General features: G+C 39.9%; 1 protein-coding gene across 5 annotated transcripts in view; it reads right to left on the bottom strand.

Moving 5' to 3' along the window:
- Positions 1–11,877, bottom strand: part of LOC118210741 (chemokine-like protein TAFA-1) — a 119,607-nt gene extending 107,730 nt beyond the window's left edge. For all 5 annotated transcript variants that reach the window (XR_004761904.1, XR_004761902.1, XR_004761905.1 and 2 more), the window contains exons 1-2: positions 11,240–11,877; positions 6,808–6,943 (exon numbers count right to left, since the gene is read on the bottom strand). Coding sequence is in view for 1 of the 5 variants with exons in the window: in XM_035387149.1 (XP_035243040.1) it covers positions 6,808–6,931 (124 nt within the window). In the remaining 4 variants the exon portion in view is untranslated. The remainder of the gene's footprint in view (positions 1–6,807; positions 6,944–11,239) is intronic.
- Positions 11,878–14,784: the final 2,907 nt, after the last annotated feature.

Here is a 14,784-nt window from a genome sequence, read left to right as displayed (position 1 = left end):
ACTTCCACTGAATTGTAATATCATATCTGTATCTCTTACGTCTTTCTGTATAGCAGCACAAAGCAACAGTGAAGCCATAATCCACATACCACTGAAATTGGGTGAAGCAATTCACTGATGTAATTTTAAAAAAAACACTGTAATAAATAATCTAAATGTAAAATGGAGGCCAGGGACAGAATCTACTTTTTTGCAGTGAGCTGATTTTCTCCCATGAACATTTGTGTATATTTTCTAAATTAGCACACTGTGGTGCAGCAGGAGCCACCCTTTACAACTGTCCAACTTCAGCTATTAGAAGAAACAAAATCTAACCTGTTGAATTTCTCTGAGCACTGATGAAAGCAATCGTGATAAACCATGAAAGTAGTTATGAAAAGCCAGTTCTGCCGGGTAAACTAATCTTGCAATCTTGAAATTGAGGCAATGGATTTTCAAAATGAGTTTATGGAGATTAGGAATATGAGTGAAAAGCTCTGTTTAGGATTACACTACTATCTTTATCATATTTTAGATACTTCTGAAAGTGATATTTTAGCTTTTTGTGGCAACATTAATTTTCCTTTTTTATTCTTCAAATGAATTATAGTATTGGTAGTGATTGCATAAAAATACAATTAAACAAAAAAAGAAACTGGGGAAACATTGACAAAACATACTGAATAAGTTTTTGAATGGATCAGCAATTCTACACACACACACACACACACACACGCACACACTTTAAGAAATATATGCTACCAGGCCCCAACAATAAATAACAGCATAATAGGATTCTTCAGCTTAGCTTTTCCAATGGCTGCTTCCACTATCACAGACATTTAAGTGCAATAATCCATGACAAATTGTTTCATCTGATCCATGACAAATTGTTTCAGAGCCAGATAGAGATGAGCTGATCGAAATGTGTGAGAAAGTCGTGTTCAGCAGAAGAAGGATCATCATACTCTTGCCTAGTTTAAAAAAAGCAAGGTGGCTTTGATTAACTGAAAGGGGACAATGAAAGGAGACCTTGGAAATTACTCTTAATGTTGCAGTTTCCATGTCAATTAAAATTTAATTTGGTAGCTACTCCTCTACTGGAAGCAAACACAGCAGAAATGACTCACAAAAATATAATAGTAGAAATGAACATGTCAGTGGTTTTTTTTGCCTCATTTCCACAACTACAAAATTTAACAAAGCCAATGCAATGTATTCTTACATTCTTGTTGAAACCTATCTTCTTGAACACATGGAAAAGTTTGGATGAATCAGCATTGATTCTTGGCATTGCCAAGAACAGAAATATCAGAAACCAGTCAAATACAACCAGTGTATAGTCATGCTCCCTTGGTGTTAATGGTTTATGTGTGACTATTTAAAAGTAATTCTGAATGATGCGGTGAATAATCTCTGGTAGCTTGATAAAATGATCTTTTATTCAATTCGCTGAACCCAGATTCATTCCCATTTATTCAAATAAGAGCAAACTAATTGAATCTGGTTTATTCATCAATTCTTGTTCTAATTAATTCCATCAATTAAAATGTGTGTGTGAGATCTGCTCAATCATACAAAAAAATGTTCAGTTGTTTTCATGAGAGTAAGACATATGCATGTATACACTGTCCTTAAACTGCCTGCCCATCGTAAGACCTTAAGGAGACGCATACAAATTTCCAAAAGCGTGAATGAATCGCGTCTCTACAAGGCTGGTATTTTAACAACTCATAGCATTTGATGTGCGGCCGTCTTTATTTAGACAATAAAGAAACAAATCTGCGATGCACAACATTAAATAAATAGGTACAGATGAATACATTATTAATAACTTCCATCTTGATGCATCCTGTGTGGGTGTAGTACTCCACTGCGTCAGTGCCATTAGTGTGCTCCCTTCTGAAGTTACTCAAGCGAACGACTCGCACAGCTAAATTATCACTTAGCTCATCTTAGGACCTGACCCTTCCTGCACTGCTGGTAATACAATTCCAATGAAAATTTCATTAATCCAAAATAAATATATAAATAAATGAATGCTGTTCATATGTGCAGAAACAATATAGCTTTCGCATGATTCTCCCAGGTTCTGCAATATTAAATTCTTTCTGGCAACTGGCATATTTGTGCTCTCTTCTCAATTGGTGAGAACCAAATAGAGGTGCCCCATAGGCCCAGAACTGCTGTCCAGTCGCATCATGGAATCTTAATCACAGTGGCCAGAAAGGCAAGAGTGACCCGTGGCAGTTTGCCTTGTTTGTTACTTGCTGCCAGTCAGTAAGAAGCTACTGTGGCTGTGTTCTGCTGTATCTTACTGTTCTTCCATATTCAAAACATCTTAATTTCCTGCTTGGCCAAAAACCCAATGAACATTGCCTCAGTGAATAAGGATACAAGTTATTTTATTTTATTTTTTCCAAATTTTTTCATTTGAATGAAAAGTTTGGTAGTTTTGCATTGTTTTCCATCCTAACTTTATTCAGAAAGCAACAACAACAGTGAAAATCAAAATCGTGACCAGTGCTGTGAAGAACTCTACGGGATCTCATTAAATGCAACACATTTCTCATCAAAGCAGGTTTCATTCAAAATGAAATACTGTCAGTGTCAGACCATAGTGTCTGACTTTCCTCGCTCTACGCTGCTGTGACTTTCATTTTCTGGAGCTCGGATTTCCCACTGGTGAACTATAGGCATGACACATTTCCTGATTTGAATAGTTAAAATGTAACGCATTGAAATGCCAATGGGAGAGTTAGGCATGTGGTTTCTGAAGCAAAAATCCTAGCCATTGTCTTGTAACCTTGCAACCTTGCATTATGTCTAATCTGTCACTCGATGACTCTGCATTTGACAAAATGATGACAATGAAGATGGTCGCTGAAAACAGCGTTCCTCCCAGTCAGCTGAACACAGTGATTGTTTTTATTTCCTGTCAGTGGGTGAAAGAGCTCCTTGGAAATGCAGTGAACTGACTGGGTGTGTGGTTTCATTACATTACATTACATTACAGGCATTTAGCAGACGCTCTTATCCAGAGCGACTTACACAACTTTGTTTCCCCAGAGTCATGTTTGCTTGCAGTTCTATTATAACTTTTATTTTGAGACCTGCCAATTAAAGAGACAACTAACTTTATTGGATTGGCATGAGCCAGCAATAAGAAAATTAGATGTAATAAAATGCTCTGAAAGCTAACATTTACAGTTTCAATGTCGTCTGTTAAATAATTTTATTAGCAATTTGTTTTTATGTGAGGTAACATGTACTGTCTTCGACCTGAGGTTAAGCTTGTATTTTTTTTACAGTATTATGTGATATGCAGCATATTAAAATTGATCAGGCATTTCAATTCTTTGCAGGGATATTAGTCCCTGTGAACTAATCCCAGGTCAATGGCTCAAATTGACATATCAGTGGCTTATCAATCAGCGCTGCCTGGCACACGGACCGAATCATGACCTGTCTGCTTTAATACCATGACCAATTCAACAGCCCAGAGCCTTGTTTTGGAATAAAGGGCCCACAGCTACACGTGTGCAGAGCCTGTGCCTGCCAACCGTTGCTGTATCTCATTCATCTTTAACATGGTCAAGACAACCATGGCCCCCTGCTGGAAAGTCATGTCAGGGACAGAGAAAAATTAAAGAAGTCACATGCATTTTACCTGTGATCACATATTCCAGACAGCCCACACAAGACAGCTCACATTGACCTGCTATCTTTGCTGAGTAACCGCGTGTGATGGAACATGTGCCTGGCCTGCTGCGCACAAGAGAGACAGACTCTTGGACAAAATGTTCCTCCATTAAAGGGAGAGCATTGCCTCTTTATTCACCGGGACTGAAATAAAATAAAATGAACTGCTGGAGGATGACCCTTTTTATGATTATTGAAAAAGGGAAGGCACTGCGGTCTTGCGCCCTCCCATCGTACCACAGCGCTGGTGGAGCCCCGCCCTCATGCGCCTTTGTTATTTGTGTGCCTTCCGGGGGACGCGGTGACTATGTACACTTCTGCTGATTATGTTTCTCGGCAGGGACAACCTGAAAATCTCCGGCCCTCGTTTCTCCGCGACGCGGGAGCCGGGCGTCCGACGGCCGGGCCAGGAGCGATTTGAATGAGGCCCTGCGTCACGTCACATTCCGCTCATCTGTCAATGTAGTGGATTATTTCTTGAGAGACCAGAATTGGCTGCCTGGAATCGGAGCGCCATCAATCTTGCGAGGCGCGAGACGCGGGGAGGCTGCCAGGCAGAGGCTCATGGGAGACGGCCATGCCGCTTCCAAGCAGGTGATGAAGCTGCGGCTCTACCGTTACTCAATCTGAATCAACCCTGAGCACCAGATTTGTCATTAGAAAAAAAAAAGGACAAAAAACCCCTTCCTCATATTTAGTATGCACGCAGCGTTCTGCCAGCTCCTGGTTTTATGGGGTGGTCGATTCTTCAGGCTTAGTCAACTGCAACAATGCTTGAGGATTTTATCCGTGTCCAAGGGTACCCTCGGTTGCTCGGCTCCTGCCGGACAATTCTCCGAGCTGTCATTTCTACGCTCCCCAGCCCGCCACCCCCCGTCTCCTACTACTCAACCACATGCCAGCTGTCTGTCTCTCTGTTCAGCTGCCCCAGGGCGAAGGCTCGCTTGTTTTCGACACCAGCCCTTCAGTGATGGAATGAGCTACTCGCCACCATTAGAGCGAAGGGATTCTCACCTTCTTTCACCTTCTGATAATTGCCTAGCCAAACTTGACCAAGAATTTGTGCAAATAAATCCACTGTTACTGTTACACTGTTACTGAAACAAACCACAGAATTATTTGAATTTATTTATCATTTTTACTTTTTTTAGATGTTGCACAAATTAATAGTAACTGTGAAATATGTAAGCATTTGCATAACTTTCAGTTTGCAGTTTGGTTCAGGTTCATATTGTATTCAGCCCTTTCATTCACCAGTGTTTTATTAGTCACCATTTTCAAGGGTGTTTGAAAGACAAATTATTTAGAGTATTGCATCACAAACTTCTATTGACCTTTTCTGTCTTGTTATCACAAATTCTCAATTTAATAGATTTTTATTGTTCTTGAATGACACAGATAAAAGTAATTATGGTCCAGTATTAAGTTAAAATTCTCTCAGCACAGCAAATCTATAAATTATAAAATCAGTTATAATGGAAAAATATTGCATTTCATATCTGAAAAGACTAGAAAAGATCAGTTAATGCCTTTCTCTGCTTGGCTCAAACTAATTAAAACTTTATCTGTTTTTAACTGCATGAGAATAAATATGCTTTAGCACTCCTGGGAAAATAATGCTTCATATCGTGGATTTGCACCCCTAATGCAATATTTTACATGTTACTAGAACCACTGACAAATATTTGTGCTGCTTATAAAATATTACAACAGGGGTGCAAATCCACAACATTATGCATGTTCTCTCTGGGAAACCTCCCTGTCTGTTGTGGGTTCAATGGTGGTTTCCTCATTCACCAAGATAAGCAGTTAAAACTCTATCATAAATCACTGATTCAGAATCTCTTTACGAGGGTGGAAGTGAGTGAGTGCGCGCGCCTAACGTGTGTGTGTGTGTGTGTGTGTGTGTGCACGTTGTGTGCCTGTGAGCCTCACTAACGAGAAAACTCTATTCGCCTGCACATAAACAGAAGAGGGATTTCTCACCCATAACCTGCGTAAGTTTCCATCTGCCACAGGCGGGATTTTGTTTTGCTGGCCTTCTGCATAATTTAGAAGACACTTACTGTAGGGCATATACTTTCATGTAGAGATTTGGCACCAGACTCTGCCAAGCCTGAAAAACCTGGAAGCACAGTTTTAAAAATTAATTTGGGTCTTTCTGCTGTTCCTCTTGTTCGGATTAATGAGTCCGCTGTGCTTTGTGAATACTCTTCCTCTTTGACAGCTGCTGCTCAGTTGAAGTTGCCACCAATTTTTTTATTTTTTATTATTTCTTCATTTTTGGAGACATAAAATAATAATGAATAAATTAAATTAAATTAAATAATGAATCATGTCCAATATCCAGGCTTCTCACTAAACTTTACTAGAAAGGGGTTTTATGAAAACCAGAGATAGAATTCATATTTGAGAACCATTACAACTTTAGTGTCTAACTTGTTTCCCACTTGACTAATTTCAGGTGACATTGTGGCCAGCTGTTTGTGGGGTGAAATTCAGATTTAAAAGCACGTATTAGCACATATTAAAACTAGGCTTGATTCCCCAGGCACCGCCCCCTCCAACCCTTTCATTTTTGCTGAAGTTTGACTGATTCATTTAAGGACTCATGTTACTTTAAGAACTTACAGGTTGAAAATGTTGATCTCATGTTATATCACACATAAATGAGCACTACACTTGAATTAATTCAAAGTTGAAGGTTATTATTGATATAGAGGATATTATTATTGATAAGGTTATTGCCGAACAATTCAAACTGGGCCTAGTTCGTAAAATTGTTTTCATTTGGCCATGAAAGGAACTAGACGTCATTCATTTTCCAGAAACATAGAGAAACATGATTGTGATTGCCACAGCAATCAGCGAGAAATATGGTGTTTAACAAGAGTAGAGATTCCAGTCAGAATAAAGCTTATGAATAATGTATATATATACATTCTGAGCCAAATTAGTCAAATTTCATTTGTAATTAGTTGTATCTGTGTGCTCTACATTCAAATCTAAATTGTGATCTTGAGCAAAATATGCTACATGTCCAGGCCTATTTTGTAGCCATATTCAGATAACTGCTAAAAGTGCTTCAGTGACAGGCCAGTAGGAGGAAAATAAGCAGAGACTCACCGAGAATCTGGATGGTGTTTCGGCCGGGCTGGGGCAGGTGGTGCTGCTGAATGGTGTCATAGAGTGTGGCCTGGCACAGCAGCAGGGCGCTCACGCTAATCCACAGCCACAACAACCAGGACATGGCAGGGCACGTCTGCAAAGCAGGCCAGAGGGCCAGGTCACTATAAACACACACTCCACACGCGCACACACACACGCACACACACACGTGCACAAACACACACACACACACCCAACACAAACACAGACGCAGACACACATGCACACAAACACACACGCACAAGCACACAAACACACACACGCACATGCACACATACATGCACACGCACACACACACTCACACACACACACACACACACACATGCACACAAACACACACGCACAAGCACACAAACACACACACGCACATGCACACATACATGCACACGCACACACTCACACACACACACACACATGCACACCCACACATACATACACACACACACACATGTACATGCACACGCACATGCATACACACACTCAGACACATGCACACACACGTACGTACACACAGGCGTCAACCAGGCACACACATACACAAAGAACACAAGCCTCAACATGCACAGGACAGAGAGGGCAAATCAACAACAAATCAACTTGGAGGCAGATACAAGCTTGCAGGAACCAGAGAAATATGTAGGCATAAATCGGGTGTCACTATAACCAACAAGGAAACATAGGACACAGGTTCAAGATCATAATAAATCAAAGGTACAGTATCCTTCTGCCTGTCCGCTGTGCTCTCACTCAAGCACAGAAATATTTAAGGTGGCAAAATATTGGCAGTTGTGTTGATCTGTTTCAGAATTATAGTCAACAGCAAAGTGAGTTTTAAGTCTCTCTATGTGTAATGTATGAGAAATTAAAATTTTGTGTATACATAAATATGTCAATATTTCCATAAACCTGAATTGTCATTCTGAACATAAATAATTCATGACATGCAAGTTAAATAGCTAGTCATCTGATTACATGGACTATAAAAATTTTGACCACACTGTGTAAGTGATATTCTTTGCCACTGACTACAGACCACAGACATCATCCATATCATAAAAAAAATAATTAGTAAAAATGTTTCCCTATTGCATTTATTTTCCATGATGAACAGAAAGCAATATCACAATATGTGTCCAGTATTTTCTGATTATTTTGGTTCATGGTAAATAAGAAGTCATCGAGGAATTCATAATGGTGAAAATAACTTTACTTTTCAAAATTCATGTCTAATTTTGAGACAAATTAATTGAGACCAAAGCGTAATTGTATTACAGTTCAGGTCAGACTCCATCATCTTTCCGTACTTCATCTGTGCATTTTTTTTTCTTACATTGTCACTCAGTTTTTGATCTTGGCTTTTCTGATTCTTGATTTAAGGTTGATAACACATCTTTGAAATATTTTCTAAGCTCTCAACTCACACTCAACATCATGTGAAATGATTTTCATAAGTGGAATCAGATGAAACCTTTGTGCATTTTTAGCAATCACGACAGGGTTGGACACCTTTGTAATCTTGCAAACTGTCTACTGACGGCTGCCACATGACAGGACATAGACTGCTTCTTCCGACAGTGTTGAAATTTTTAAAAGGTCCTTTAGAGTTTATGAGAGGTGTTGAATTTTCATTTCTGTGTTTGATATTCCACCAGACACCCATCCCACCATAACAATTATTGCATGGTTGGCACATCAATGACTTCTCTCACCGATGTGCAGCTCTTCCCAGCACTTCAAACCACCTACACTATCCAGATAAATGTCCCTTCAGTTGTTTAAAATGGCATTAATTGAGTGTAAAGTATTCACCTATTTCCAAATCTGCAAAGAGTGACACTTGCCATCCAAGCAGAAGCTTGGCTCCCTTTGTAAATGCCTTTTCTTTTTCTGTCAACAAAATAATTGTGTGTAAATAAAACCCCAGTGCTATTTATCAAGTGTAACGTCCAGCACAGGTGCTTCTAGTGGAGTGGAAGTCTACTGATTACAGTAATTTTATGGGAGCCATGGGTATATTTTAATGAATAAAAATTAAGATGCATTCCTGTTTTTTTTTTTTGGTTCTCTGTGGCCAGTTTTCTCTGCATGAAGATGTTACAAACAGCCTCAAGTTGAATGGTAATCAATTTATCGAGCTTGTATGGAGCTTAAGAGAACCAACCAGCAATGTAGCAGAAATGGAGAAAGATCGTTGACAAAATGGGTATTACGCATTAAAATATATCAAAGAAATAATCAAAAATATTTGTGTCAGCTATGCTTTTGAAATAGTCTTTTCCATTGTAAACATCAATAAAGGCTATAGACTAGATTGCAAGACCGCAAGTGCATTTTCTTCCAATAAAATTAGATTTGACCATTTATTATAAGTTAGTATTATTATTATTATTATTATTAATAATAATAATAATAATAATAATAATAATAATAATAATCATTTATTTATTTATTGAATTTTCAAATTTCAAAGTGAAGTCATTTTGAATTAAACAATGGATTAATTTGCTTTAATGTATGTAAACTTGTTTTGTTGTCTTTTTTGCTTGTTTGTTTTTGGGCTTGATTTTCTCTCTCTCTCTCTCTCTCTCTCTCTGTGATTAGAGACAGAGAAAGAGAAAACAAGCCAATCATATCGTTTAATCAACAATCTGTTCAGAAACTTTAAAGTACACGTCAGAAGATGCAGCGATAGATGGACAACAATAAAAATACACTCTCTATGGAAAAGTTTCTAAACTAATACTCCCTGAGTTTGTACCATTTGGAGGGAGCACAAAGCAGACCTTCAACCCTTTCCACAAAACTTAGTTGACATTGAGACCACTACTGAACGTTCACCACTTAAATTAAGCATATAATAATGAGCAGCTCATAATCCCCTCTCTGCAGCAAATCCCCTCTAAGCTGCAGTTTCATGGAAATGTAAACTATTCCCTGGGGAATGTTTTTACCATGCAATATTTCACATTGGCAAACTGCCTTCAACCTGCAGGAACAGCAAGAGAAAAAAAAACATGAGCCTCAATCACAAAACGGAGAAAGAAAGATGTTCTCGGTCTACTTTCGGCTAGTCAGCTGTGGGCATTGTGTCTGTGCCTGTCTACGTATATTTATATCAGAAAGTGCAGCCAGCGGTTGTGATCGACAGTGCGCCAAGTTGGAAATAACAAGCAGAGCATCAGACCACAAAGCCATTTAAATAAGGGGACCACATGTGCCTGTTCATGAATTTTAATACCAAGTGGAAAGAGCCTCTAAATTATTTGTTAAGTTATGATACCACGCATTATCTGAAATCCTCAGATACGAAGACCAACGTTTACTTACGTTAGAGCAACCCTATTGCAAGTATTCTTTTTTTTTTTTTTTTTTTTCGTATCCTTCAATAAATTAACAGTTAAATGCTCTTCTCTGTGTTGGACGGGCAATTTGCAAATCTGTTTAATGGTCCATTTTCTCCCTGCTCTGCCATCTAATTAGTACATTGATTTATCTTCCTGTGGTCGGCACACAAATGGCAACGGTCTCTGTGTGTTTCTACAGGCTTCCCACACATTACTTATTCTGTTCAAAAGCCACTGCCACCTTGAGTTCTTTTATATTGCTTATTCATTTCTTTTGTGTAAAAAAAAAATGTATGAAAATCTCACATAGATTACACGTCTAATTCACTTTACATCAGACCTCATGTGCTTCATGTACATTGTACATAATTGACACGTGGACTGTAGAACAGGTGAGTTTTGATCGTTTTAAGCTTTTATTTCTAATGTATGACAGCCCGGGAAACTTAGAATACGATTTTTAAATTCCTTTGAGGAACAGCACACATGATATGTAAGAGTGAAAAGTGATAGCTTGCATTATAGCATTTTCTTATTGCTCACAGAAATAAAAACATTCTCATAACGGATGACAAGGCACGGACCTGGACAAAGCAAGGACATTAAGAACAGCTGGCCGGTAAAGAAACAATGCAAGAGAGCGCTGCCCCACTTATAAAACTGCATTACCTGGAACTTTCAACATCTCTTAGATCGCAATATAACAAAAATGGAGTTTGGTCTACACTCATATTCAAATTACATTCTGAGTCACAGAGCTTTTTAAAAAGACATATTTATTTAATATAATATTTTTTATATATCTTCAATGTTCCGCCTTCTGCATTTACTCTCGCTTTCCCTCCCCCCCAACAGTTAATTCAGCTCTAAAGGCATGTCTTCGATCTTTTTTATTTATTTTTAACAAGCTGGGCAGAGAGAGAGCAGCTTCTTTGGACTGCTTAAATCCTGCCACTTAACACATTGGCAGTGTGATGTTCTTGAAAGATTAACTCAGCAAATGAGCTCAAAAGACTACAGGCACTCAAGGACTGAAAAGCTCTTACCTGTGTAATCCAAGCAGGAGAGAAGGAACCCTACTGACGCTTATCCAATAGCTTTAACACATCATCTTAAATCCATCCATTCTGCTGCTGGGATTCCCACAAGTTCCTGATCAGATCTGCAAAACTGGGGATTAAGGGAAACTCTTTTGTCCCCCCTTGTCCCTTGCACAGACCGCTTCTCTGTCCAGCAAATCGCAGAGACTGAAAATCTCAGAGCTGAGAGCCTCTGTCAGAATCTGGATGGTGTTTTAAAAGGTTTTCAGTGTTGTCATTCCAGCTCTAAACCGTCTCAGAGTGGGAACCCTTTCTCTCTGGAGGGGATCTTGGTGGTAATGTGGAGTTAATTTGCCTCTTCACTTTTACTTACAGCCGAGGATCGGTCTCTGTGTACTGACAGCTGCGTCTCCTCTCCGCTCTCTCCTCCCATTGAAAAGCAGCATTGAGCGCGAGCGCCGTCTCCTTTAGAATGCTCTAATAGTGCGCGTGTGTTACAGTGGAGCCTCGCTGGAGAGGTATCACATGTCTTAAAGCCAGACTGCCCACTATTACAGCGCCACTACATCGTATAATGAAGCACAGTTATTAACCCTCTCCACTATATCAGCAGAAATGATGCACGGCACATTACAGAGAAGACTGGAGGGGGGAGGTGGTGGGGGTTGCAAGGGAGTGTGTGTGTGTGTGTGTGGGTTCTGGGGGGGGGGGGGGTGAAGGGGGTGGGGGCGAGGGCTGGAGGATTGAGATCAGCTCTGAAGTGTGCTTCTCTTTTCACAGTGTTCATTTGCTTAAGGAGGTAAATTGAAATAAGCCCAGGACTGCCTGCTTTTAATAGAAACCTGTCAGGCGCAACAGCGTATGATATGAGCAACGGATGGCATGGCTATTGTTGGGGCTGCTTGCCGCCACAGTTCTTTGTTATTTCAGCTTCTGCGCCTGGTTCTCCTGTACCTCTCATGTCTCTCAAGAAAAGTTGCCTGTCACAGCAAGCGACGAAAGACAAACATTCCCTCGACATTCAGTGACAGATTGAAGCAACTGGCGGTGTATAAATGATCGTGCGATTCTGAGCTCTTTCTACTGTTGTAAGGTGTGGCAGACCGAGACAAACACTAGGGAAGGGTTGCGAAGTGAACCAAATCTGATACAATACAGAAAACATTACATTCGGCTGCCCAGTGCAATGGGGGCTGTATATTGACGCAATGAACGGGAGTATTGGTTCATTCCTGTTGCCAGTGGACCCAGAAACTGCAGATCTGTCAATTGCTGAAACAATAGGACCAAACTGAATTCTAAAACTTGGCTGAAGTGACTGATGGTTGTGTGTGTGTGCATGTGCACATGTGCATGCGGGTGTGTGTATTTGTGCATGTGTGTGTGTGTGTGTGTAGGAGGGCAGGACGGAGGGTCTGTAACACCAGTGTCACCTGAGAAATGGTGGCAGGCTCAGTCTAAAAGACCCCCAGGCATTTGCATTCTTCTGTTTGTTTATGACTAGTGGGCCTCTAATGTGCAAAACAGCTTTACATATTTCAGAGCCGTGTGCAGGGAAGAGAAATGTGTATAAGATATAGTGCTGAAAATGGCAAGCTGTGGATATATATTATTCACTCAGCAGGGCTACATAAAAGACTCCTTCCCTGTGTACCTGTGGCTGAAATTGGCCCAATAAAATAGTGGCTATTAACAAGGTCTTGTCACATAAACAAACTGAAGTAAGAATAATGGTAACAGAACAACTACAGTATTTGATGTGTCCCCATATTCTCCATTCTGTCAAGACCCTGTGCTTTAAATCCATCATTGGAAAATATAGTATACGTATATGGTACTTATATAAAGATCTTAATGGAGCGACCCAGGAAATATTGAAGCAGAATGCCATGGGAAATATAGCCGCATGAATTAGGCAATATCAGCCCAAAAGGGCCATTGATCTGTGACTTGCTGAATTTACTGTTTGATTCATATCTATCACATATGCTTCATAATAATTGGCACCTTAAATGCATTGCTTTTCTTCACATAAGGACTTGAATAAGAGATTCATTTTTCACAAATTCATGATACACATGCTTTTCCTCATAATGTGTGGGAGCAAACACTATTTAAATACCTACATAGTAATATGATAATATGGTTTAACATGGTAAAGTTTTTCACAAAATCATGTGAAATACATCTTCTATGAAGCCTAAAACAGTCTCTCCACGGAGGACTTTTGGTAACAGGCTTCCAATTTCATGTTCTTCACAGTGTTTTTGTCCTTTGAAGCTGCAGTTGTCCTCCCTGCCTCAGTGTTTCACAGTTTAGATGGTCATTTACTCCTCTACTGGAGTCTTTTTTATTTCTGCTGTTCTTCTTTGTTTTTTTTTTCAGATGATGTCATGGGGAAAAAAACGTAATGTGTAACCTTTTTTTCGGGATTTTGTTGCTCTCTCTCCTCTCTCTGGGGCCTCTCTACCATTTCCAACAACTGTCACCACAGTTTGAGTCAAGATGAATCAGAAAGGAAAGATCACCAGAAGCTATGCATTTGTGTTGCAGCACCCTATTAAAGAGCAGCCAGCCTTGCCTGATGTTCGCTGGAGAGCGGCAATCCCAGTTCCAGCTTTTTTGCCCTCCAAGCACGTGTAAGCATCCCTGGTCAATGGCCTTCAGGAGCTGTCCCCATCCATAAGCACTGGCACTCCAAACTGCACCCAGATCAGAGTTATTACTGGGCAAACTATGTGCAGCATAAATAATGGATGTTTTGGTAGAATATCAAAACGAGGCTGCATGTTGCGCTTGTAAAGAGCTAGGCATAGTTTCTATGCGACTGGAGGAAGGATGGAATTTGCCATGTTATTTTCAGCACCAGGCTAGCATATAGGACATCAGATTGTACATGTGTAATGCATTGCCCCCACCCCTGGGTAAATTTTCAGATGTGGCTGGAGACTGCTTGCATGTAGAATCCTAAATGCTGTATATCCATAAGAACACTTACCTAAGATTAATGTTGGGCAACATGCACCACGAGATGGCCGTCTGATGAATCTACGAGGAGCATTTTAATTAACTGGGTGATTATACTGCAGAGAGGGCCTTTTCTGTTATGAGCAGCAGATGTATGTTGTTGTTTCCTCTGATTAGGCTTTGCGTGCCCAGATCTCTGCTTTAATGAATCTATAATTACAGATTAATATACAACTTAAGAACAGAACCTGAAACAGAATTTCCTGGGTACCCCTGTTAGCATAAGAATAAAAAAATCAATATTTATGATACCTTTAGGTAGTTGTTAATTGCAGGATATTACTGGGAGCATGAGAAATCGTATACGTTGCTGGGTAGGATGTGTTGAAGGTTGACGCTAATTACCTCCTTGTTGCTAATAGGGGTTAGTAGTTCACGCCTGCTTACTTTAAGTGACACAGTGTGAGGCATCCCCCACTTCCATGGAGAACAAAAAATGCTGGTGTGGGGGAGTGGGAGTGATCTGTTCGGTTCTCAGATCTCTACAAACCATAAGGGATGGGAGTTTGGGGGAAGTGCAAAAG

The sequence above is a fragment of the Anguilla anguilla genome, chromosome 13 (genome assembly GCF_013347855.1).
Source record: "Anguilla anguilla isolate fAngAng1 chromosome 13, fAngAng1.pri, whole genome shotgun sequence".
Classification (NCBI taxonomy): Eukaryota; Metazoa; Chordata; class Actinopteri; order Anguilliformes; family Anguillidae; genus Anguilla; species Anguilla anguilla.
Note: the sequence above shows the minus strand (reverse complement) of the source record. Positions and strands in the feature narration are given on the sequence as shown.